This window comes from Strongylocentrotus purpuratus, unplaced genomic scaffold (genome assembly GCF_000002235.5).
Source record: "Strongylocentrotus purpuratus isolate Spur 01 unplaced genomic scaffold, Spur_5.0 spur5_scaffold_18, whole genome shotgun sequence".
NCBI lineage: Eukaryota > Metazoa > Echinodermata > Echinoidea > Camarodonta > Strongylocentrotidae > Strongylocentrotus > Strongylocentrotus purpuratus.
The window spans coordinates 13,338,869-13,362,700 of record NW_022145603.1 but is presented as its reverse complement, the minus strand read 5'-3'; the positions used below and the strand labels follow the sequence as shown (position 1 = coordinate 13,362,700).

Below are 23,832 nucleotides of genomic sequence, written 5' to 3'. Positions count from 1 at the left end.
CAAGACTTAAATGCACTAACACTAAAACACTACCACTACCACTAACACTACTAACAATCCCACTTTATTGCACTACGACTAATACAACCACACTACCACTTTCATGCACTACCACCTTCATTGCCACTGCCACCACACCACACCACACTACCACCACTAACACCTTAATCTAACACACTACCATCACTACTACCACACCAAGACTTAAATGCACTACCACTAACACACTACCACTACCACTAACACTACTAACAATCCCACTTTATTGCACTACGACTAATACAACCACACTACCACTTTCATGCACTACCACCTTCATTACCACTGCCACCACACCACACCACACTACCACCACCACCACTAACACCTTAATCTAACACACTACCATCACTCCTACCACACCAAGACTTAAATGCACTACCACTAACACACTACCACTACCACTAACACTACTAACAATCCCACTTTATTGCACTACGACTAATACAACCACACTACCACTTTCATGCACTACCACCTTCATTACCACTGCCACCACACCACACCACACTACCACCACCACCACCAACACCTTAATCTAACACACTACCATCACTACTACCACACCAAGACTTAAATGCACTACCACCAACACACTACCACTGCCACTAACACCAGGGAATAATTTTCCTCAAATATTTTGATTAGCAATTTCAGCTGATGGATAAATATTTCAAATGAAATTCTGTACATTTCTATGGAAGAAAACTGCTACACAAACAATATTTTGTATAGCAGTCATGCAAAAATGCATAGCAAATTGCGATGCGATACCAGGAAAATTATTCCCTGAACACTACTAACAATCCCACTTTATTGCACTACGACTAATACAACCACACTACCAATTTAATGCACTACCACCTTCATTGCCACTGCCACCACACCACTATGACTACCGATATAATGGTCATTATTTAGTATATATATCACAATTGTAAATCATCACAATCTTATTATGATTACCGTCATATTAATCATTCTTATTATCATTAATTATTCATTACAAATGTGTGTGTTTAATAACTTCCAATGTAGATTGTTCCACCGTCACCGTGAACCCAACCGGCAACGTGACCAATCCCGATTACCCCAACTCACTCCAGGATTATCGCTACTACGCCTGCGAGTTCATCGTACACGCCCATCCGGAGGACCGAGTTATCTTCTCATTCTCGCGTTTCATCTTTGAGACAGAGAACCCACCAGAGTTGCAGGTACCTTTTCTGTTGTAATTTGGACATTCGAATTGGCCACATTCAAATTGGCCACATTCAAATTGGCCACATTCAAATTGGCCACATTCGAAGTGGGGACAATTGAAGTTGCGTTCTTTTCAACAGGAGTTTTATACCCATTGCCTTTAACCAGGTGGTTAAGGTATAAAAAGAATGCTGTAGAGTACAGGTCAATATTTACTACTAAATCAAATGTTAGTGAATGAATATAGTGTTTTTAAAGGGATAGTTGAGTTCTGTTTTCAGACCGCAAATGCCTTCAAAGTGCATGGTTATTGCTCTTATTCTTATATATAACATGTCTAGTGCCCTTTTAGAACCTAAAATTGCTATGAAAGATATTTAAGACCCCCAAAATGTGTGAAATTTAGCCAATACGATCATACCAATTCAGCTCCACTTTAAAAAAAAATGGTGACCGGCTGGTTGTGCCTTATATAACCAACACGAAAACGCCAACAAAAAAGCCAACATCGGCATTGGCTGAAATACAATGTAAAAGGCGCTATTTCGTTTTTTCAACAGGTTTTTCAAATTATCTAATATTTGTGGTGGTACAAAAGTATTAGAAATTGTTATATTTATGGATATTTCAGCTGTCTCTGAACCGATTTTGATCAAACAAAGATGATTTTGTCTTTCAAATTTGACACTCAATTTTTCATTATCTCACAAAAAAATTAATTTGTGTAGCGCCCTCTGCAACAGAACTCAAGTATCCCTTTAACAGTTTGTATTAAAAAGGAATAATGATTTACTTTTAACTTATTCAATTTTAATGCCTGTTTTGCTCTAGATGTATTCAGCTAGTTTATAACCAGCAAATATGACCAGATTAAAATTATCCTTGATGAACTTGTAATACTTATATCGGGGACTCTTCATGTGGTTTCCTGAAAATCTGTCAATTCAAATTTCTAGAAGGGCTGCATCCCACTTACCCCCCTCCGCCAGCCCGACCTCGGACACCTGTTACATGACGCTTAATACATTTATTTCTGCATGACCTTTAACCACAGATTGACCCAAGGTCAACCCGGGCCAACTTCATCGATGTGTCGGGTCGTCTCTACCCCTTCTCTTGGACCTCTGATACCAACGAGCTAGCGCTTATCTACCACGCCCCTCTTCCCTACCGGACCTACATATTCTTTGAGGGCGACTACCGCACCCTAGAGGCTCCTCGACCGGCCAGTAAGTACCTTAACCCGTTACCTATGGAACCGGGTGGTTAATGCAAAGCTGGTGCTTGTGATTTCAGTTTTGTGATAATCCACTGCACAAAAAAGTCACTTGCTAATCTGTACTGGAGGATACTACATTGGAATATTTTTAAACAGCTCGTAACAATGCTTTTTTAATCCCAGAGACTGTTCTTTTCTGTACTAACAAACCCAATTAGTATTTCATCTTTCCCGATTTAATTATCTGTTTAATTGATTTGAATGGGCGTATTGTATAACTTTGTCAAATATCTACTTTTTTGCCAACATAACAAAAGGTATTATATTCAAACTGGATTCTAAGTATAGTAGTTCATCCATTAATAACAGGTTAATGGAATAACTCGTCAATAGGTCCTCAGGAAAGAAACGTCCATAACTTTGAATATGTTAGTAAACTGGTCCATTGGATAATTGTTTTTGTACGTTTTTTTTAACACTCAGCCTGCCAACGGTTTGCGGATGCCGATCTGGGAGGGACGTTCTCCTGGCCGACGGAATCTCTGTCGACCGGTCTGCAGAACTGTTACGTGATCGTGAGGTCCGACCCAGTCGAGCATAGACGAGTCCAGATAATCTTTGACAATCTTAAGATGCCCCAGTCGGATTGCAATAGCTACATCAATGTAAGTAGGCTTAAAGAGGGCAGGTCGTTGTTTTTGTTGGTTTTTATGGTGTTTTTCATCGTTGTTGGATGATATTCACCAGGTTCCATGAGCAGACGCTCATAACTCACTGACACTAGACATTGTGAAAATCAAGAAATACCCCTCTCGTCTTTCGGAGAGTCTTTGGGTGATGCGAATGTTTAAAAAAAGCAAGTTGAGTCAGATAAAGATTAGTTGTTAATGTCGAACATTTCCTCCCTATATTCCTGTAGACTCTTGATACCACTACAAGGCGTAACGACATGTATTGTCAGAGAATCCGCATCCCCTTCGCATGGACCTCAGATGCCAATGAGGTAAGTTATCACTTACCGTCATTATTGCAATATTCAACTATATCGTAGTCGTCTTTCACCATCATCACCACCATCACCTCTGCCACCATCATCATCACTACAACAGTCATCACCATCATCACGATCATCGCCCACCATCACTGTCACCACCATTGCCATCACCATCAACCACCACCATTACCACAACCGCAACCACCACCATCGTCATCATTACCAGTATTCATTCTCACTATTCTCTGATTTTCACTGATTTACTTTATATTTTCTTTCTGTCTGAATCATTTTCCTTAATCTCACCTCTCTACTTTGTCTTTTGTATTTCTTAATACCTGCATGCTTCCCTCTCATGTTCTTGAAATGACATATTTTTTTAATCTTCGTAATTTAAATCTTCAGTGTCTCAATATTTAGGTTTCTCTGTTCATCATCATTACCATTACAAATTTATGATAATCATTCATCCATACAGTCGTTGTCAAAGGTACCATCTTCTGTAATCTCTCCACAATCTACCTGTCTGACGAGAATGTTTTACCCATTTTGTTTTAACAGGTCGTGATTAAATTTTTCCATGGGCCGACCTTCGCTCTCCACCAGGTCAACGTACTTTACAGGAGCCGAGCAAGGGTTCGTCCTGAAGGTAGGTCAAAGGTCATTCCAGCTGCTGACCTCTTGGTTGTCTCATTAACATAGGCTAATTAAAGCCCCACTGCACTACTTATAGTTACTAGCGCCCTCTATATAGCAAACGATGCCTAATCGGTGACCATTGGTCCCCCAAGATGCTCCTTTTCTTAATTGAGAGCTGATTTGATGATATAACCACCTGTCACTGACCTTGCAGGGAGGTCTAATTACCTCCTGTACACTAGTACAGATGGACTTTAAGAAAAGGTTGAGATCTGGGAGAGGTGAAAAGTAATTTATGACCTCTTTCATTCTTTGCATTATGTTGGTGTTGAAGCATATTTTAGGGAACATACTTGTCCCATGCACGAGAATGGCTCACAAAATGCCCTCATATTAAAAATATAACCAGAAATAGCTGAAGGGATCAAATCAAACTGTCATGTCACATAAAAGTTGTCATGTCTGTGAAGTAATTATTTGACATGTCTAAATGGAATATTAGGTAACAACAAACATGTATTTACCCACCTCTATATCCTAAGAATGTTATGTGATCAAATTATTTATTTTGTGTTTGCAATTATACATTTTACATTCCAGAAGCATCTTTTTAAATTTCATTTTGCTAAGCTACCAGAGTCGGCATGGAAATATTAGTTCTAGGACACCTACCCCCCCCCCCGGACAACTACCCCCCCCCCCCCCATGACGACCATCCTCTAGCTATTGACAACTATCCTAGAGGGTAGTTGTCTCAGGAGTAGTTGTCCTAGAGGGTGGTTGTCCGGGGGTAGTTGTCCTGGAGGGTAGTTATCCTAGGGGGTAGTTGTTCTAGGGGGTAGTTGTCCTAGGGGGTAGTTGTTCTAGAGGGTAGTTGTTCTAGGGGGTAGTTGTCCTGGAGGGTAGTTATCCTAGGGGGTAGTTGTTCTAGGGGGTAGTTGTCCTAGGGGGTAGTTGTTCTAGAGGGTAGATGTCCTAGGGAGTAGTTGTCAAGGGGTTAGTTGTCTGGGAGTTAGTTGTCTGGGGGTAGTCATCCTAGAGAGTGGTTGCCCTAGGGGGTAGTTATCCTAGGGCGTAGTTGTCAGGGGGTTAGTTGTCTGGAGGTAGTCGTCCTAGAGGGTGGTTGCCCTAGGGGGTAGTTATCCTAGGGGGTATTTTTCCTCTCGTATAATTCTTGATCTCACATTTATACTCTTGATCTATCTTCTATGGATATTTTTTCTGCAGATGCCAAAGTGTTGACGGCTCTGACGGGCGGTGACTTCAGCAGCCCCAACTACCCCCAACCCTACGATTCACAATCCAAGAAGGAGTACCTCTTGCACGCCCCTGCAGAACATCTCGTCATTGTTGTCTTCAAAGACTTCTCGGTTGAAGGTGAGTTCTCAAACCTGTGTTGTGGAACAAATTGACTGTCCATCGCCAAATTGGCAAAGTTCATGTATTCCTTTATGTGCTATACTGTTTGTTGTTGTTGTTTTAGTATTAAAGGCGTGTGTCATTCAATTATGAATATTTACGTCGTGTGTTCTGATATGATACAGTCTTTACAAATAAAACATTGATGAATATAATCACCAAGAAGAGAAACCGAAGCGTGAGGATGACTTTGGTCTGTTTCGCAAACGCTGACCATGTAGAGTTTAAGTCACCGACTACCGATAATCAAGTCCATTGGTTTATGTGCAGTTGTCCAAAAGAAGATGTAGATGGCGTTAACCAGTCTTTGCCAAGCTACACTCCCTTTAAAGCCCCACTGTCCTACTTGCAGCTACTTGCTCCCTCTATATAGAAAACTTCCCCAATCGGTGCCTGTTGGTCCCCCATGAGCCTCTATTTCTTATGTTATTTGAGAGCTGAGTTGATGAGATAGCCACCTTTCAGTGACCTCGCTGTGTGGTCTAATCCCACCTAGCCACACTAGTGTTGATGAGCTTTAAGTCCAACTTAAAATCAATCTCAGTCTTTATGAAACACTCAACAGAACTCAATAGTTCTCTTTTTAACCAACTCTTGTATATCTAGGTGCCATAGAACCAAATCCTCCTCAGGAGCCTGTTTTTATTATCTAAAGATCATACATCCCTCGAGAGGCAATTAAATGCTAGTAAATGGTGAGAGCAAACAGTGGCATGAACGGCCTGTCCAACTAAAGTCAATCTTGTTCTTTATAAAACACTCACCAGAACTCAAATGTTCTCTTTTAAACCACCTCTTGAATATGTAGGTGCCATAGAACCAAGTCCTCTTAAGGAGCCTGTATTAAGGCCTGTTGTCCAAAAGTTGTCCAAAAGAAGACGTAGATGGCGTTAACCAGTCTTTGCCAAGCTACACTCCCTTTAAGTCCAACTTAAAATCAATCTCAGTCTTTATGAAACACTCACCAGAACTCGAATGTCTCTTTTAAACCACCTCTTGAATATGTAGGTGCCATAGAACCAAGTCCTCTTATAGAGCCTGTATTAAGGCCTGGCCGTAGCGTGGAGGACCTCTCCGCTCACTACAAACACATGTACAAGAGGCAGACGATAGTAGAGCCACCTACACCTGAATGCCGCTACGACTATGTTTCGGTATGAACATACAGGGATTTTTTGCTCCCTAAATTCTTGATTTATGTTTGTATTAAAGATGTGGCCTTGTGCGTTTGACATTGTGTGGCCTAGCTATCTAATGATAAAAGATGAATAAAGTTTTCTGCATTCTGAATTGCTGATTGTTCATGCAGTTTGTGAAATGTTGCTTTCTGGTATTATCAAAATTGAAAATCGAAACTTGAATCGAAACTTGAACATTACATTACATCCTCTCCAAGCGCTATAGTTCTCCTTAGAACTATAAGCTAAGAAAGATAACAAACAGTCCTTTTCAGGACTCCTCAACCCTCTCTCTCACATGGTGCACCCGCAAGCCTACTGTATATCTACATCACCATGCAAGCCGACACTTACAAGCAGCATCTACATGAACATTACATACAATCTTGATAATAAAAATAATGATATACCATAATTATATAGCGCATATCACAATATGTCTTTATTGCTGTAAGAAAGAGTAAGAAGGAAAGGTGGGTAGCGTAACATAAGATGAGTGAGATAAGCTCAACATACTTCCTCTCGTTAACATGGGAAAGTATTTTTGAAAAGAAATGTTTTAAAGATAAAGACCAGTTCTGGTCATGCGATTGCATTTTGAAAGAAACGTTGTGGAATCGATCAGAAAAGGTTGATCATCTAGCATATAAGTCAGGGTTGTGTACTGCAAGCTTCTGGAATCATCAAATCGATAAAAAATTTGGCCCAGTCTTTGTAAAGTTATAAGCACTGTACACAGAAAGATGTATATGGGACTACGCACATGTGCGCGACACATGCGTTTATCTCTCACACACCAATAGATAAACTAATTTACCAAATATATATCAATAAGTAGGCGGTTTCCCGGCAATTTTTTTATCATGTATTATTCAAAACATACTCTTTCACATGATTGGTAATAAGAGCTTCCATTTAATTTTTTGAAATTGGGGTGTTTCCAAAACTGGTCTTTACCTTTAAGATGCGCCTTTAAAGATGTCAATAGTACAATTCACCAGATGTTTAATGTGTTTTAAAAACAATTGATTCCGCTGGTTTGGTGGACAGGTTGAAGACGTACTGGTGAACACGGAGACCAAGTACTGCGGGGATCAGCAACCGTTTGGTGTGGCGACTCAGGGCAACGAGGCCCTAGTCCTGTTCCTGACTGATGAGACCGTTGAGAAACGAGGATTCACCGCTCTCTATGCTTTTGAGCCTCGACCGGCTATATCAGGTTTGTGGTTTGACCGTAAACTAAAATCGATTTTGTTTTGCAATTTCAACTTAGTTGAATATTCAATATATCTATTAGTTGCTGTCTCTGATTAATACTTGGACAACTGTCACGAAATACACTCGTTTCTTTATATGTTGATACTTCACTTTTGAACTTGAACTTTAGTTACACTCTGTGCATGTGCATGAAGCCTCATTTATCTTCCTCACACCACTTGCAATCTGCAGTCCATCTTCATGATAGGCTGCATAGCCCTTTGAAGATTACTAGAAGAAGAAGACGAAGAAGATGGTAGTTAAAGATAAACTTTAGTACTGGTAATGTGATTGCATTGTGAAAGAAAAGGTGTGGAAAGGATCAGAAACAGTTGATCATGTAGCATGTAAGTATTGGTGTGCACTGCAAGGTTCTGGAGTCATCAAAATCATAATAAATTTGACCGAGTCTTGGTAAAGTAACAAGCACTGTACACAGAAAGCTGTATATGGGACAACACACATGGTGTCAGGGCTAGTACTACCTTGATTTCCTTGTTTTTCTATGCTCATTACTCAGCCAGTATACATTTTCTTCCAAAATTATTTGGCACATGTCATTTATTTGTAATCTTGAACATTCAGTGTAAGTTTCGTTTGATTCTGTGAGAATTCATTTTCTTTTTTTTACCAGAACTGGAGTTCATCTAGACAATGTTGCTTTAATATTTGTATTTCTGCTTTTGTTCTTCTTGAATTTTGTCTGTTTATTAAGTCACCAATGAATTAAATAATTGCTATGTATATCGTGTGTATTGCTTTATTCTTTTTATGGAAATGTGGAAATAAATCATATTCATATTCATACGTGCCATATCTTGCCATGGGTCAAGTTTTCAGAATTAGTCAGCTACAATCCCAATTTTCTTTTTCGATCCATTGCCTCTCAGACTGCGGTACGCTGCAAACCGCGGACCAGGGCATCCTCCAGTCTCCGAACTACCCTAACTACTACCCGGACGGGGCATACTGCCGAGACGTGATACAGGTGGACCCAAAGAACCGCATCGTTATCGACTTTCGTTTCTTGAACTTGGAGGATGATATCACCTGCAGTAAAGACTACCTTGAGGTATGTGTAATTAGTAGCTCAGGAATCCTTCATGGATGGCCTTTTTAGCAGGCCCGTTTTGAGTAAATGTTTAATCCTATACCCGCCCGGTAAAGCCAGTAGTCGAATAATGGACTTGATAACCGAATACTCGATGACTCATTGGGAACCCAAGAACATCGCCTAAAAAGAGTCTAAATGGATGTGAAATAGAAATCTGTCCAATAATTCTACTAAATCAAATTCCTACCTAACCTTAACTTAGAAGCAAACAACTAGCTGGCTGATGAGTTTCATGATTGAGTACCGAGCCTGCAACATCGGGATCACGAGCTATAAACACGAATACACGTGCGTACTAGGCGCTGATCAAAACATTGGCTCAAACCCAATCAATCAAAAAATGAATACTTTAGTTGTGATAATATCGGACAAATTTTACAATATAAATAATGAAATAAATATATATTATAGTACTATAATTTATTTTTTCTGGAAAATTACGATCTAAACATCTATAAGAACAGTAATTGAACGAGCCTGGACGGCCATATTGAATTTACCCATGTATACGTATAATACGTACCGGTATACATCGGTACGTACGGTAAATTCATTGTGGAAGTTTTCGTGAATCATAACATATTTAGACAAGCAACACTCGGCAAATCTGTTAAAATAATAATTTATTGTCGAATTGAAAACAGGAATCTTTTACAATTGCAAATAAAACAAGATTAAAAGGGAAATGTGAACCTTCTTTTCTTCACAAATAGTTACGTTTAAAGCCGGTTTTATGCAAAATTAGTGCTGGGCGGAAGCAGTGTTTTTAATCAGGAGTGTTGAGCGGAAATCCCCTGTGCTGGGCAAGCCCATCCAGCGCCGCCCACCGTAGCTGTAACGCTGCACCTATATTACCGACTAGTCAATTAATCGTCAAAAAAAATCACCGTGTAGACAACTGCCAAAAAGGGCTTTCAAAACAGGCCTACTTTTTAGGGCTAAATTTACTCCATATTGTCCTTCAAATTGGCAACAATTATGATAAGATGTAATATCTCAGAGAACAATATATATGTGTGTGAATTCATGGTTATGAGTGGGTGGGTTATTAATGTAGACAAATCCTATACAGCTATACATGTTATTACCAAAGAAGAAGAAAAATCCAGTCGGTCACTCAATACTGACAATAGTGTCTGACAGTGAAGTCTAGCAAGTAAACAGGTTTCCTTGCATAATTTGAATATTAGGACACTGCTAACGTTTAATTTTCACGGATAGGACATACATGACATATTCATAATTCCTGCAAAGTTCTACAGCATTTGAGGTTGGCTGCAAAAGGGACATAGTATCTTTAAAGCTTATTTTCCTCTTTTTTTTTTTTAATCTTTTTTTTTTACAGGTGCGTGATGTAGTAACGGGGAGAGCGGAGAGGTACTGTGGACACAAGGCTACAGCCTTCCAATGGAAGTCGGACACCAACCTGGTCTTCCTGACGTTCGTCAGCGACAATGCCAACAGCGATCCTGGATACGATGCAGGATACACCATAGAGGATAGATCAGATGAACCTAGTAAGAATTAGATTTTGGTTGGTGTTTTTGCTTGAAGGTCGAGGGTTGGAATCCCGACACGGCCGTAATATCCTTTGGCAAGATATCAGCCTGCACTTGCTACTCTCCACCCAGGTGTTAAATGGGTACCTGGTATGATGTGACCGTCGTTGTTGGTCAAAAAAAATTTGAGCGTTGAGTAACGCCTGGCTGGAATGCTCACCAGGAAGTGGAGATTGAATATAATAACCGGGGTAATAATATATCTGTAAAGCACTTAGAGACATCATAGATGTATTAGGCGCTATAGAAAATTGGAATATTATTATTTGTTTTACCCCACTGCTATTGTAGCATGTGTATGTTTGTAAGTTAGCAACAAGGGGACCAACGGCTTTATGTTGTCTCCGAGTGACTTGATGATGAGGATAGGCACCTAAATGAAAAGGTTAAATTCCAATGGCATTTGAAAGGTAATACTAATTTAGAACTTCCCTCAAAACGAAAGGGCTTGAAAATTTCTTTAAGTGGGAAAATAATGACTGTTAGTTATCAAATCGACTTATTAGTGATTGCAATCACTAAAGAAATGGTCTGATTTTCGGACCCTTGTACTGACTGGTCGTACGTTTGGGCAAAGATTCAATCAGTTTAATTTTGGCCATTACAAGAATTGGGTTATTGATGTAGAAAAATGCTCATGTACCCTTTACAGCTCATTTTATGTATGTTATTACCAAAGAAAAAAAAAGATGTCAGTCAGTCACTCAATAGTGTCTGACAGCGAAGTCTAGAAAGTAAACAGGTTTCCTTGCTTAATTTGAATATTGGGACACTGCTAACGTTTAAATTTAACAGATATGACATACGTGACATGTTCATAATTCCTGCAAAGTTCTACAGAATTTGAGCACCTTTAACAAAGGGCACTAGCGCATCGACTTGGTTTCCAACCCGGGACCTCCTGGGGGGTGTTTCACAAAGATCCTAAGTTGAACTTAACTCGAAGTTGGACTTAACAATTATGGAAAGCCATTAGCATCTTTGAAAATATTTTGTAAAAGTTATTTTAAAAGGCATAAAATGTTGATTCAAATCATTCATATTTTCTATTATCATGGGGGATTTCAGGTTCTTGATGTGGAATTTATGAAAAGTAAAAAATACTTGAATTTTTGCGGCTTCAAATGGCTCTCCATAATTTTTAAGTCCAACTTAGAGTTAAGTTCGACTTAGGATCTTTGTGAAACACCCCCCTAGTTTCAAGACCACGTACTGCTCACCACCTCTGAGGAATCACGCCTCCTTGTTAACCTAGATTCTCCTCTGAAAAAGTATCAAACTCTGAAAGCTGGAAACTGTAAAATTGTCTTAAAACGTATTTATTCAAAGTTGCTTTTGATGATTAACTTACCGGTAACTCTGTTCACATTGATATGTATTTCATATGTATTGTAATTTTTAGGTTTATTTGCACTTTTAGTAATATGTAATTGTTTATCAGTCTATTTTGTTTGTGATAGCGCTTAGAGACTTCGGCGACAAGCCCTTATAAATAACGTTTTTATTATTATTATCTTAAAAACTGTCATTTTGTTTTTCCTCCCGTGTCTATCCGTACAGCCTGCGTGCACACCATCACGGCAACGTCCGGTACCATCCACTCGCCGAGGTTCCCTCGAGACTACCCCAACCAGCTCAGGTGCGAGTACAACATCAAGGTGTATCCGGATTATGGAATCAAGCTCACCTTCCAAGAGTTCAACCTGGAGCCCCCCGCCCCGGGAAGCACGGACTGTGCCTTTGATTATCTACAGGTAGTCCTTACCATCATTATTAAATCAAAATTTACTTTACTTTTATTAAGGTAATACAAAGTTTTGGGAAATTTTGAAAATTGGGTAGATAATGATTCTTTACAATTTGGATATATTTGGATGCCCCTGTAGATGTATTATAAGCACTAGAAAATTTAGCCCCTAAAACACTTCTGTTTTCGAGAAAAATTTCAAATAGCGCCTACGGCCGTACAATAGTAGCTGCAACCATGAAATTCTCAGAATATGTAGTTGTGATATATAATTTCCAAACGAGAATAGTTAATCGGTCAATTCTAGTCGAGAAACATTGTTTTATAGCTTAATTAATATTTTGACCTTGAGAGGGAGCTATACAACGTTACATACAACAGTTTATTATTTACAATTTCATAACTTTAGACAACGATCATGGAATATTGTAAGATCACATATGCTTCCAATATGTTCATTTGAACCAAATTCATGACCCCACACCGAAACTTTGTATTACCTTAAAGAGAACTGTTGCTGAGCTAGCGCCACAAGCATCCCTGGATGGTGTGTGCGGGCTATATAAGTTTACACTATTATTATTATTAGCTGGCTCCATGCAAAATAAGAATTAAAACTATAGTTCATTTTGTTTTGCTTTTAAAGCCCCACTGCACCACTTATAGCTACTTGCGCCCTCTATATAGCAAACAATGGCTAATCGGTGACCATTGGTCCCCCATGATGCCCTTTTTCTTATGTAAATTGAGAGCTGATTTGATGAAATAACCACTTGCCAGTGACCTTGCAGGGAGGTCTAATTCCTCCATGCCAAACTGGTGCGGTGGGGCTTTAAATGAATAAGAACCATGGACACACCTACAGTTAACAACTACATTATTCATACCGTAACCCAATGTTGTAATTTTTTAAGTACGTGAAAAATTGATTCGTCTCGATTTACGTTTCTTGATAATCGACATATTAAAGCGGGGGGATTGGTCCTCCCTGTGTGGTCACTGACGGGTGGTTATCTCATCAAATCAGCTCTCAATTAACACAAAAAAAGGGGGACCATGGGGGACCAACGGGTACCACTAATGCATTGTTTGCTATATATAGAGGGTGCAAGTAAAGTAGTGCAGTGAGGCTTAAACAAAGGCCCTAATTCAACCAGTCCACCTTTCATTCTTGAGTCATTTACCATCTCTTAAAGAGTACTTTACCATCTGTTAAAGAGTACTTTACCATCTCTTAAAGAGTACTTTACCATCTTTTCAAGAGTACTTTACCATCTTTTCAAGAGTACTTTACCATCTCTTAAAGAGTACTCTACCATTTCTTAAAGAGTACTTTACCATCTCTTAAGGAGTACTTTACCATCTCTTAAAGAGTACTTTACCATCTCTTAAAGAGTACTTTACCATCTTTTCAAGAGTACTTTACCATCTTTTCAAGAGTACTTTACCATCTTTTCAAGAGTACTTTACCATCTCTTAAGGAGTACTTTACCATCTCTTAAGGAGTACTTTACCATCTCTTAAGGAGTACTTTACCATCTCTTAAAGAGTACTTTACCATCTCTTAAAGAGTACTTTACCATCTCTTAAAGAGTACTTTACCATCTTTTCAAAAGTACTTTACCATCTTTTCAAGAGTACTTTACCATCTCTTAAAGAGTACTTTAACATCTCTTAAAGAGTACTTTACCATCTCTTAAAGAGTATCTTACCATCGTTTTAAATTACTGAGATATAACAACCCTTTTCAATCCTTTTGCAACAACAGATTATTGACCCGACGACGGTCAACGTCGTGACAGCCGAGAAGCTCTGCGGCTCCAAGAACACTTTTGAACGTCAGATCCAGTTTAATGAAGTCAGTCTCATCTTTGTCAGTGATTTCATCACGTTCTACAAGGGTTTCCTGGTTGATTTCCAACAGATCTCGCTCGGACAAACCCCACAAACCGTCCAAACTACTAGTAAGCTACTTATTTTATTAGCTCATTTTATTACAACATGGCCAGAAGAATTTGTTCATAGTGCTGTAGACCAGGGGGGTGTTTCATAAATAGTTTGTAAATTTATGCATGACTTTACGAACGACTTGTATATATATATGAAGTGCCAGATAGAATGCCCAAAGTTTTTTCTGATATTTCCAATAACCTCAATTAAATTATGGCAAAAAATATACTTTGCATTAAAAATGTTTGTTATAATAAGAATGTTAATCTACATCTGCACAGTTCAACTTAATAAATAAAAATCAATAAAGATTGAGCATCCCATTTGGCTTTTCATATACAAGTCGTTCGTAAAGTCATGCGTAACTTTACAAACAGCTTTATGAAACACCCCCTAGGGCCCGTAATCAATTCAATACTTAGAATAAGTAAGAAATTTACTAAGTAAATGGCAAAGCTAAGAAGTTTATTTATCTCGTATTCAAATCGCATTTTATACTTTTACTTACCCGAGACAAAATCTAAGTAAGATACTTACTGATAAGCATTGTGACATCACACGGTCAATCAAAAGTAATGCGCAATAAATGCATGCTAATATAATTGTGCGCAGGTTATGATACTGTGTAAGAAAACCATATGCCTGCCAATCAAGGCCTCCAAATAATTGGCTCAAGTCTGGTAGGGAGCCGTCTTAAGTTTAGGGTAAAATACTCAGGCCAAAAGTTTGAATTGAATACCAAAATTGGCTTAATATTCTATCTAAGCCAAATACTAAGAAAAACGCTTAAATTTTGTACTTAAATATTGAATTGAATACGGGCCCTGGGGCGTGTTTCACAAAGACTAAGATCAGTTTTCCCGTTCAGCTCAGTAATCGGTGTGTTGACTCACCACTCGGAACTAGAACAACACTCCAATTTGTCTGTCATCTTTGGTTTGAAAGTAATGTAATAGATCTCAATATATAGTTTTTAATAATAATTCCTCCAATTTTTCTTCTATTACACACGGCGTGCCACAAGGTTCTATCTTAGGTCCTCTTCTGTTTTTAATTTACATTAATGATCTTACGTTCTTCTAAAAACTACATTGTTACTATTTGTGACAAGTTCACAAGCACAAATCAGCGCCTTCAACTGCATCTCGCAGTTAAATGAAAGGCCTTCCCGCGTGGGTTTTTTAACACGGACCTGGCTTGCTGCCGGTCGGGTTTTGAGTGGCGGTTAAACGGAATTGGAGATATCCGTGATGACCTTCTCTTGTTTGATTTTCTCCCAGGTTGCAATGAGCAGCTTACTGCTCCGTCAGGAACCTTCTCTAGCCCTGGTTACCCCGGTAACTATCCTGACAACTCCTTGTGCGTCACCCTCATCACTGTTGCCGTGGGTTACCATGTCAGAATCAACTTCAATGACTTCAATACAGAAGGCTATACAAGCTGCCCGTATGATTATGTTCTGGTAAGGATGAGGATGATAATGATCAATGATAATAATATAAAAATGATAATGATAATAATGGTGATGACAATGAGGAGGATGATCGCAATAATGATTATAGTGATGAGCAGGAGGAGGAGGAGGATGTTTATGATGATCAGGAGGAGGATGATGAGGACGATGATAATGATGACAAGTGGTACAGTCAAACCTACTTTAGTGATCACCTGTCTACAAAGACCACATATTTTTGTGTCCCTGGAATGGTTTCTCATTGGAACATGTACTGAAGGAACCTGTACATAAAGGCCACCTGTCTACAAAGACCACATTTTTGTGTCCCTTGAATGGTTTCTCATTGGAACATGTACTGAAAGAACCTGTACTTAAAGGCCACCTGTCTACAAAGACCACATTTTTTGTTTCCTTGAATGGTTTCTCATTGGAACATGTACTAAAAGAACCTGTACATAAAGACCACCTGTCTACAAAGACCACATTTTTTTTTCTTCCCTTGGGTGGTCTTCATAGGCAGGTCTCACGGTGATTGTTTTTCTTCGTTATTCAATTTAGGTACAAGATGTTCAGGTTCCTGGTCTGGACGAGAGGTTCTGCGGGCGCAAGCAGCACCCTTTCTCGTGGACCTCGGAAAGTAACGTGGTTTCAGTGACGTTCAAGAGTGACGATAGGACACCCTCGTCCGGTTTCTATGCAGCGTACGAATCAGCGCCGAACGTAGCCGCCGCCGTCGTTGCCCCAGTCACAGGTAAGTAGATCATTTAAAATGTTTCGGAAATTAATGAGAAAAAAAAATTCTGTTCGTCATTCGCACAGTCTACTTCAATGTATTTTACCATATGCACTTGTGTTTAATTATGTATATACAGTCAAACCTGCTTTAGTGACCACCTGTCTAGTTAAGTCTATGTTTTACTAGCCATTGACTTCAATGGGGTGTTGGGTGAAGTTAAGTCTTTGCGTTTCCTGGAAAGCCCACTTTTTTCTGAATATTTTGATATCAAATACTCATTTTGGCAAAATATGGAGTTACCGGTACGTCTTTGTGTCACTGAACCCTCAATTTGTTTGTCCTGAATGGATTAACCATGCAAGTATTATTACCACATCCAGGTTGTGAGACGCACTACGGCATCACCGAAATCAGCGGAACTTCAGGAACCGTGCAGTCTCCGGACTATCCTAGCCTCTATCCACTCAATGTTGACTGCTTCGTCCGCTTCACGACCGGTTACGGATCTCGATGCCAAATCAACTTCATCGTCTTCAACCTGGAGGCCTCAAGCACATGCAGTTACGACTATGTAAAGGTAGGTAATAGGTTATGGATATGCAAATCTTTCTTTCAGGCCTGATAATTACCCAATTTAAATCATTTCCTGATTATTTTTTTTTTATTTATTTATTTTTTTTCCCCCGATTTTTGGATTTTTTTTTAAATCCTGATTTTACCCCTATTTTTCCCTATTTTTTTTTTCCTCCAAATTTTCTTACTTTTAAATGTTTTTAAATGCCATTTCCCCCCCCCCCCCCCAGAATCCTTTTTTTTCCTAAGGGGAGGGGGGGGGGATGCTCACTATCACCCCTGTTCTTTGAATATTCATGGCAAAGTTGGAGATGGTCAATGGACAGGGCAGGGGGAGGGGGTCAGCTAGGGGACAATCATCAGGATGGTACACAGTAGTTCTCTAGGATGCTATTTTTAATAGGGAGAGCTAGGGAATGAAATACAAGTGGAATAAACGCAGCTGGCAATTATTTAAAGCATCATTTATCTCAGTCGCAATAGACCCGTTTCCTATTATATGCAAATCTATGGATGTTTCTTTCTTTTCTGGGGACCTAGTGACGAGTTATTAAAACCTGTTATGAACTACAATACTTGGAATCTAGTCTGCACACATTACTTGTTGCTATGTCAAGAACAACTTTTGTTTCAAAAGTATGCAATTTATAAATTTTGTTTATATATTGGTAAATCGGTCTATTCTCAGGGGGTAGGATTCTTAGGGATACACTAAAGACCTGTTTTCATCAGACCGAAGTTGCAAAATAATCGGCTATTTTTTGCGTCTTTACCAGACCGATACGCTCTTCACAAACTAGCTCGGACGGGCGCAATTTAGCCCTTTATTTCCTAAATAGCGGTCTATTTTGGCAACAATACAAATCCCAGGATATTTTCTCAACCAAATAGCCAGCTAATTGCAATTGCGGGCTGATAAAGATGCAAGTTAGCTGGCTAATTTACGATCAGGTTAGTTAAAATAGCGGGTTATTTTGCAACTTCTATCTGATGAAGACACACCTCATGAAGCAGAAATTTCACTGAACTCAAGGGGTCAATAAATTCAAAAGCATGACATCAAACAGAAATTAATGACACTCGATTTTAAAGGGAGATGGTCGTCAGTTACCATGTGCAGAAGGCCACCAGACTAGGTGAAAATAACATTAATGGGTTTACAAGTATTGCACACAGCAAACCCGTGGTCCCATCAAGAAATAATCCCCAGACTATCAGTCTTCTGGTGAGGGTAATGTAAGATGAACACTTTACCATATGGGAGGAATTGATGCAAACTGAAGGCTAATCCTGGTGATTGACAACACCTGTTTGAACAGTGTGGAATTCCCTATGAAAGCAGACTCCTATGCATATCAAAGTCATGAAAAGCAGCATCTTTCATTAAAAACTCATCACTGTCAGTTCTTTAATCAAGTTTAAGTTCAAGTTCATTTTATTCAAAACCACACCATTACGATTCCGGAACCTATCTAGAATTTGAAAAAGAGAGGCAAGTTTTTCCTAGTCCAAACGTAGGTCAATATCAATATCAATATTTGGTTATTCGTTACAATCTACAGTGGGTACAGGTGGTTAACTGATCAAAATACAAGCATTGTGATGTACAATTATTTCATGGATACCTATATGATATTTATCTGTATTCGTCTGAATGCTTGTAACCATTATGCAAAAAGCTCTGTGAACAAACTTTTTTTGCTTGGACTGATTCCAAGTATTGTAGCTCATTCATTAATAACGGTTTAATGGAACTAGAATTCAAATTGCATTTATAACATTTTGTTAGGTAGGCCAAGCCATGATGTTTGTAATGTATGCAATTCTCATCCTGACTATTTAGATACAATTATACATAAACAGGTGACTTGTTTTTAATTACAAATTTGAGCATGGTATCTTTATTTACTGGGTGCAAGCCTAAATTTCTTTACAATTGAAATTATTCACAGGAATTCATACATTCGAATAATTCATTTCCAGGCGCTTTGAACACAAAGAAGTATTCATTATGCACAAAAATGGCCTATGGGATTTATATGCATTCAATTCTGCGTAATATATATTCAATTCTGCGTAATATACATTAAATTCTGTGTAATATACATTCAATTCTGCGTAATATACATTCTATTCTGCGTAATATACATTCAATTCTGCGTAATATACATTCAATTCTGCGTAATATACATTCAATTCTGCGTAATATACATTCAATTCTGCGTAATATACATTCAATTCTGCGTAATATACATTCAATTCTGTGTAATATAAGTAATCTTTTCTGTCCTGTCCATTTCCAAAGGTAACGAGTATTCCAGATGGCGCAACCCAGACGTTCTGCGGGTCTCTTGCTCCATTTGAATGGCACTCCCATTCTGCTACATGCGAGATCCAGTTCCACAGCGACTCCTACCAAAGAGCATCGGGCTACCATGCACAAATCACAGCTGTTTCTTCAAATGTAAGTTCTAATTCAAAGCTGAAGGCATTTCCCATTCTAGATTGGTGAATATTATGGCTCATAGCATATTGAAACAGAAAGTTATGACACACAGGCTTAAAGGGACTTGGTAACATTGTTCAGATGAGAGAAAATGGTGCTAATTTGGTAGTGACTTCGATGCTAGATGTACAATTAACTCCTAGCCATTGACCTGGGGTTAATTCTGTCCATGTTGGCACAACTGATTGCATTATTGACTTTTAAATAAAGATATTCCACCATTGGAACTAGCAATTATAAGCCGAGTAAGATGAAATCTGTTTACCTTCATTTTTAATTCTTAATGCAGATCCATGCACCCTACCAATCGCATCAACCTCCAAATGAACCAGCTTCACCGTACCAACCACCAAATGAACCTCCGGCACCATACCAGCCACACGCACCGTACCAACCACCAAATGAACCGCCTGCACCGTACCAACCAGCTGCACCGTACCATGCACCACCAAATGAACCTCCGGCACCATACCAGCCACACGCACCCTACCAACCACCAAATGAACCTCCCGCACCATACCAGCCACATGCACCGTACCAACCACCAAATGAACCTCCGGCACCATACCAGCCACATGCACCGTACCAACCACCAAATGAACCTCCTGCACCGTACCAACCGTATCAACCTCCAAATGAACCGCCTGCACCATACCAACCACCTGCACCGTACCAACCACCAAATGAACCTCCGCCACCATACCAACCACATGCACCGTACCAACCTCCAAATGAACCTCCGGCACCGTACCAACCACATGCACCGTACCCACCACCAAATGAACCACCAGCACCATACCAACCACCACATGGGCCTCCTGCACCATACCAACCACCAGCTGAAGCAACAGCAATAGGTAAGAACTTTTTTAGAGAAAGTAAACTATATTGGTTGTCATGAGATAACAAATAAATAAGAAGGACTTTTGTAGTTGTAACCACTACTAGTTAGGTGTGAATAGGGAGTAATTTCTCTTTTACTGATGTGATGCATAGTTCTTAAACAACAGTTTCTCATGACAGTTCAAATGCTTGCCAGAGGCTTAACAGACATAGCAACATTCTATTCATAGCGATACCATCATGCGGTGATCTGACCATTGCTCTTGCGACGATTGTTCCAAGCTTTATTTTGCAAAGGTACAGGTTTAGGATGAGGGGTGCAATTGAGTTTTAGGTTAGATTAAGGGTTAGGTATAATGTTGGGCCCAGGAGTCGACGTTAAGAATTTGTTTTGTGTAGGCAATTGACATAGAGCGATTGACGCAGGAGCAAGTGTTCTAAAACCCAATTATGGTTCTAGGACACCTGCCCCCTGGACAACCACCCCTAGGATAAACACCCTCTAGAACAACTACCCCCTAGGACAACTACCCCTAGGGCAACACCCCTAGGAAAAATAGCCTCTCGGAGAACTACTCCCGGACTACTACCCCCCAATTTATAATTACCCTAAGTGGTTATTGACTGGGGTAGTTGGGTAGTAGTTACCAAGGAGGTATATGTCCTAGGGGGCACTTGTCCTGGAGGATGGTTATCCTGGGGTGGTTATCCGGAAGGTAGTTGTCCAGGAGATAGGCGTCCGGATACACCCAATTATAGTAGATGAATTGAGTAGTTAATAAATACTTGTTGTGGAGAGCAGCCTAGAATATTTGAAGTAATTTGTTTAAAACAAGTCCGTTTCTGAATTTTGTTCTTCCAGCCGCAGAGTGCACCCAAGGTCTCCAAGCCGTGGTAGGGGAGAAGAAGTCCTTTGCTTCCCCTGGCTGGCCCGTCAGGTACCCCCTCCAGGTGCAGTGCTCGACCACGATCACTGCCAGTGCCAACGGCAGGATAAGGATAGAGTTCACTCACTTTGAATTGGAAGGAGACGAATGCAAATATGACTATGTGCAGGTAAGGGTCTCTCTCTCTCTCTCTTTACTTATTCTCCCTCTCTCCCTCTTTCTTTAACTTCCCTCTATCTCTGTCTTTAACTTTCTCTCTCTATATATATATATTTCTCTTTTTAAGTCTCTCTCTCTCTCTTTCACTCTCTCTCACTCTTTCACTCTCTCTTTCTCTTTCACTCTCTCTTTCTCTCTCTCTTTCATTTATGTATGTAAAACAAGATTAATCTATACCTCGTTGTCATCAAGTTAATCGAGACTCAAGATTTTTTGCACAAGGCTAACCTTCTGTTTGGTGGTGCCTATTGTTTTGTGCAAAACCGCACGTGTTGCAAACGAGGGACCATACACAGAGGCGTAGCAAGCAACCGAAGTGTTAGTTACAGAAACCATTAAAATAGTTGACACGGCATGGTCTAATCCTCCTACTCTATCCTTGGAGGTGTGGTAGTCCAGCAGTTTAATTTCTTGCCTGGGAGTACAAAGGTCATGGGTTCGAGCCTCGGCACCAAACTTATGTCCTTGAGCAAGGCATTCTATCTTCATTGCTCCTCTCCACCCAGGTGTCAGAGCCTATCTGCACTAGTTTGGCCAGGAGGGATTAGACCTCCCTGCATGGTCACGGACAGGTGGCTATCTCATCAAATCAGCTCTCAATTAACATAAGAAAAAGGGGATCATGAGGGACCAATGGGTACCGCTTAGGCATTGTTTGCTATATAGAGGGCACAAGTAGCTACAAGTAGTGCAGTCCCGCTGTAAAGGGTACATGGTAGAATGTGAACTTCATTGTGGTTGGATTAACATGTGCACGTCCATGAAAAGGGGACTACCTGAAATGCTACCCAGGGAGTGGAGAATGTGCACTATAATTTGCAGAATAGTGATTTAATCCAGTGACCGGGGTAATAATGCTGTAAGCGCTTTGGTCAGTTAATGGTAAAACGCTATGTGAGAAATAAAAATCATATTTCATCTAATTATTAATATCAAATGCCTGCTTAATGTCAGTTTCAAGCGACAACAAGAAAATGGCATTTTAAAGCGCTATATAAGAAACCAATAATTTTTATTCTCCAGATATCGGAACCCTACCAGAGTGGCACACCTGAGAAGCTGTGCGGCGTCAAAACTCCGTTCGTCTATGAGAGCAAGTCTGGCCGCGTGGTTGTAACACTCGTCAGCGATGGTTACGTGACGAAAAAGGGCTTCCTCGCAACATTTACGCAATTCTAGATTCCTAAATATTCAATTTCATACGTATAGCAGCTGATCCCATATGCCTTGCTATACAAAAATATGAAAATTTTGACTTTCTTGCAAGAAATGAGTTATTTTGTAAGTCAAGTCCATTATGAAAATGTCAGTGGTGCCCTTATTACACCAAGTGTCGGGTTGCCTTTAGTTATTGATTGATATGCAAATGATTTAACCGTAAAATGTACTAAGTTTTTACTTTCGTAGACAGTGTAATGGGTTTTATTCACTGTATTTGTGTAATATGCCTTCTCAGAAAGGAGCAACAAAAAAGAATTGTCATAATTCTAGTGGTTAATAAAACTGATCATTTTGTGTGTATTGTGCATTGTACGTTTGGTTGGTGTTTTGAAAAAACTGAAATGGAGTATTCATGATATTTATTTGTTGTACATGTACGGTACTTAATTATGATTTTGTACTTGTCAGTTTTTATACCATGAAGTGAAATGTTATTTCCTTGTTTTGCAATAATTTTCCTCGATATTGTTCCTGCAAATTTGTGCAAATGCTTTTTCATTTGGATTTTTGAATCAATTGGAAATGAACTTCAATGTTTGAATGACATTTAGACATAATTCAACAAGTTGTGAATACCAAAGAATGACAGAATGCGGTCAATAAATAGCATCTAATGCAGATGGCCACCTACACATGTATGTTCTTTATTTTCTATGTTTCAGATGTATGTTTCAGAGTATGTAATTCTTTAGTGGGTTATTTTCTAAACATCTCTCTCTTTCTCTTCTTCCCCCCCCCTCTCAATATCAATCTCTCTCACTATCTCTCTCTCTCTCTCTCCTTTCTCCTCTCTATCCTTTCTCCACTCGCTCTCCTCTTCTCTCCCTCTTTCTCTCTCCATCTCTTTCTCTCTCCTCTTCTCTCTCTCTCTCCTCTTCTCTCTCTCTCTCCTCTTCTCTCTCTCTCTCCTCTTCTCTCTCTCTCTCTTTCCTCTTCTCTCTCTCTCTCCTCTTCTCTCTCTCTCTCTTTACTCTTCTCTCTCTCTCTCCCTCCCTCTCCCTCTCTACTCCCTCTCTCTCTCCTCTTGTCTCTCTCATTTCTCTCTCTCTCCCTTCTCTATCTCTCCACTTTAA

General features: G+C 39.6%; 1 protein-coding gene across 3 annotated transcripts in view; it reads left to right on the top strand.

Moving 5' to 3' along the window:
* mgb (GTP-binding protein) overlaps positions 1-23,391 on the top strand; it is a 49,881-nt gene extending 26,490 nt beyond the window's left edge. The window contains exons 17-36 of one of the 3 annotated variants that reach the window (XM_030989243.1): positions 1,078-1,256; positions 2,297-2,471; positions 2,945-3,126; positions 3,381-3,464; positions 4,017-4,104; positions 5,322-5,471; positions 6,522-6,667; positions 7,742-7,910; positions 8,839-9,020; positions 10,408-10,579; positions 12,182-12,375; positions 14,137-14,332; positions 15,599-15,780; positions 16,333-16,525; positions 16,891-17,087; positions 19,389-19,547; positions 19,879-19,938; positions 20,125-20,446; positions 21,295-21,488; positions 22,562-23,391. In XM_030989243.1, the coding sequence (XP_030845103.1) occupies positions 1,078-1,256; positions 2,297-2,471; positions 2,945-3,126; positions 3,381-3,464; positions 4,017-4,104; positions 5,322-5,471; positions 6,522-6,667; positions 7,742-7,910; positions 8,839-9,020; positions 10,408-10,579; positions 12,182-12,375; positions 14,137-14,332; positions 15,599-15,780; positions 16,333-16,525; positions 16,891-17,087; positions 19,389-19,547; positions 19,879-19,938; positions 20,125-20,446; positions 21,295-21,488; positions 22,562-22,717 (3,380 nt within the window). In that variant the 3' untranslated portion in view covers positions 22,718-23,391. Of the gene's footprint in view, positions 1-1,077; positions 1,257-2,296; positions 2,472-2,944; positions 3,127-3,380; positions 3,465-4,016; positions 4,105-5,321; positions 5,472-6,521; positions 6,668-7,741; positions 7,911-8,838; positions 9,021-10,407; positions 10,580-12,181; positions 12,376-14,136; positions 14,333-15,598; positions 15,781-16,332; positions 16,526-16,890; positions 17,088-19,388; positions 19,548-19,878; positions 20,447-21,294; positions 21,489-22,561 lie in introns of all 3 variants that reach the window. The other 2 variants (XM_030989242.1, XM_030989241.1) reach the window with 2 other exon arrangements.
* Positions 23,392-23,832: the final 441 nt, after the last annotated feature.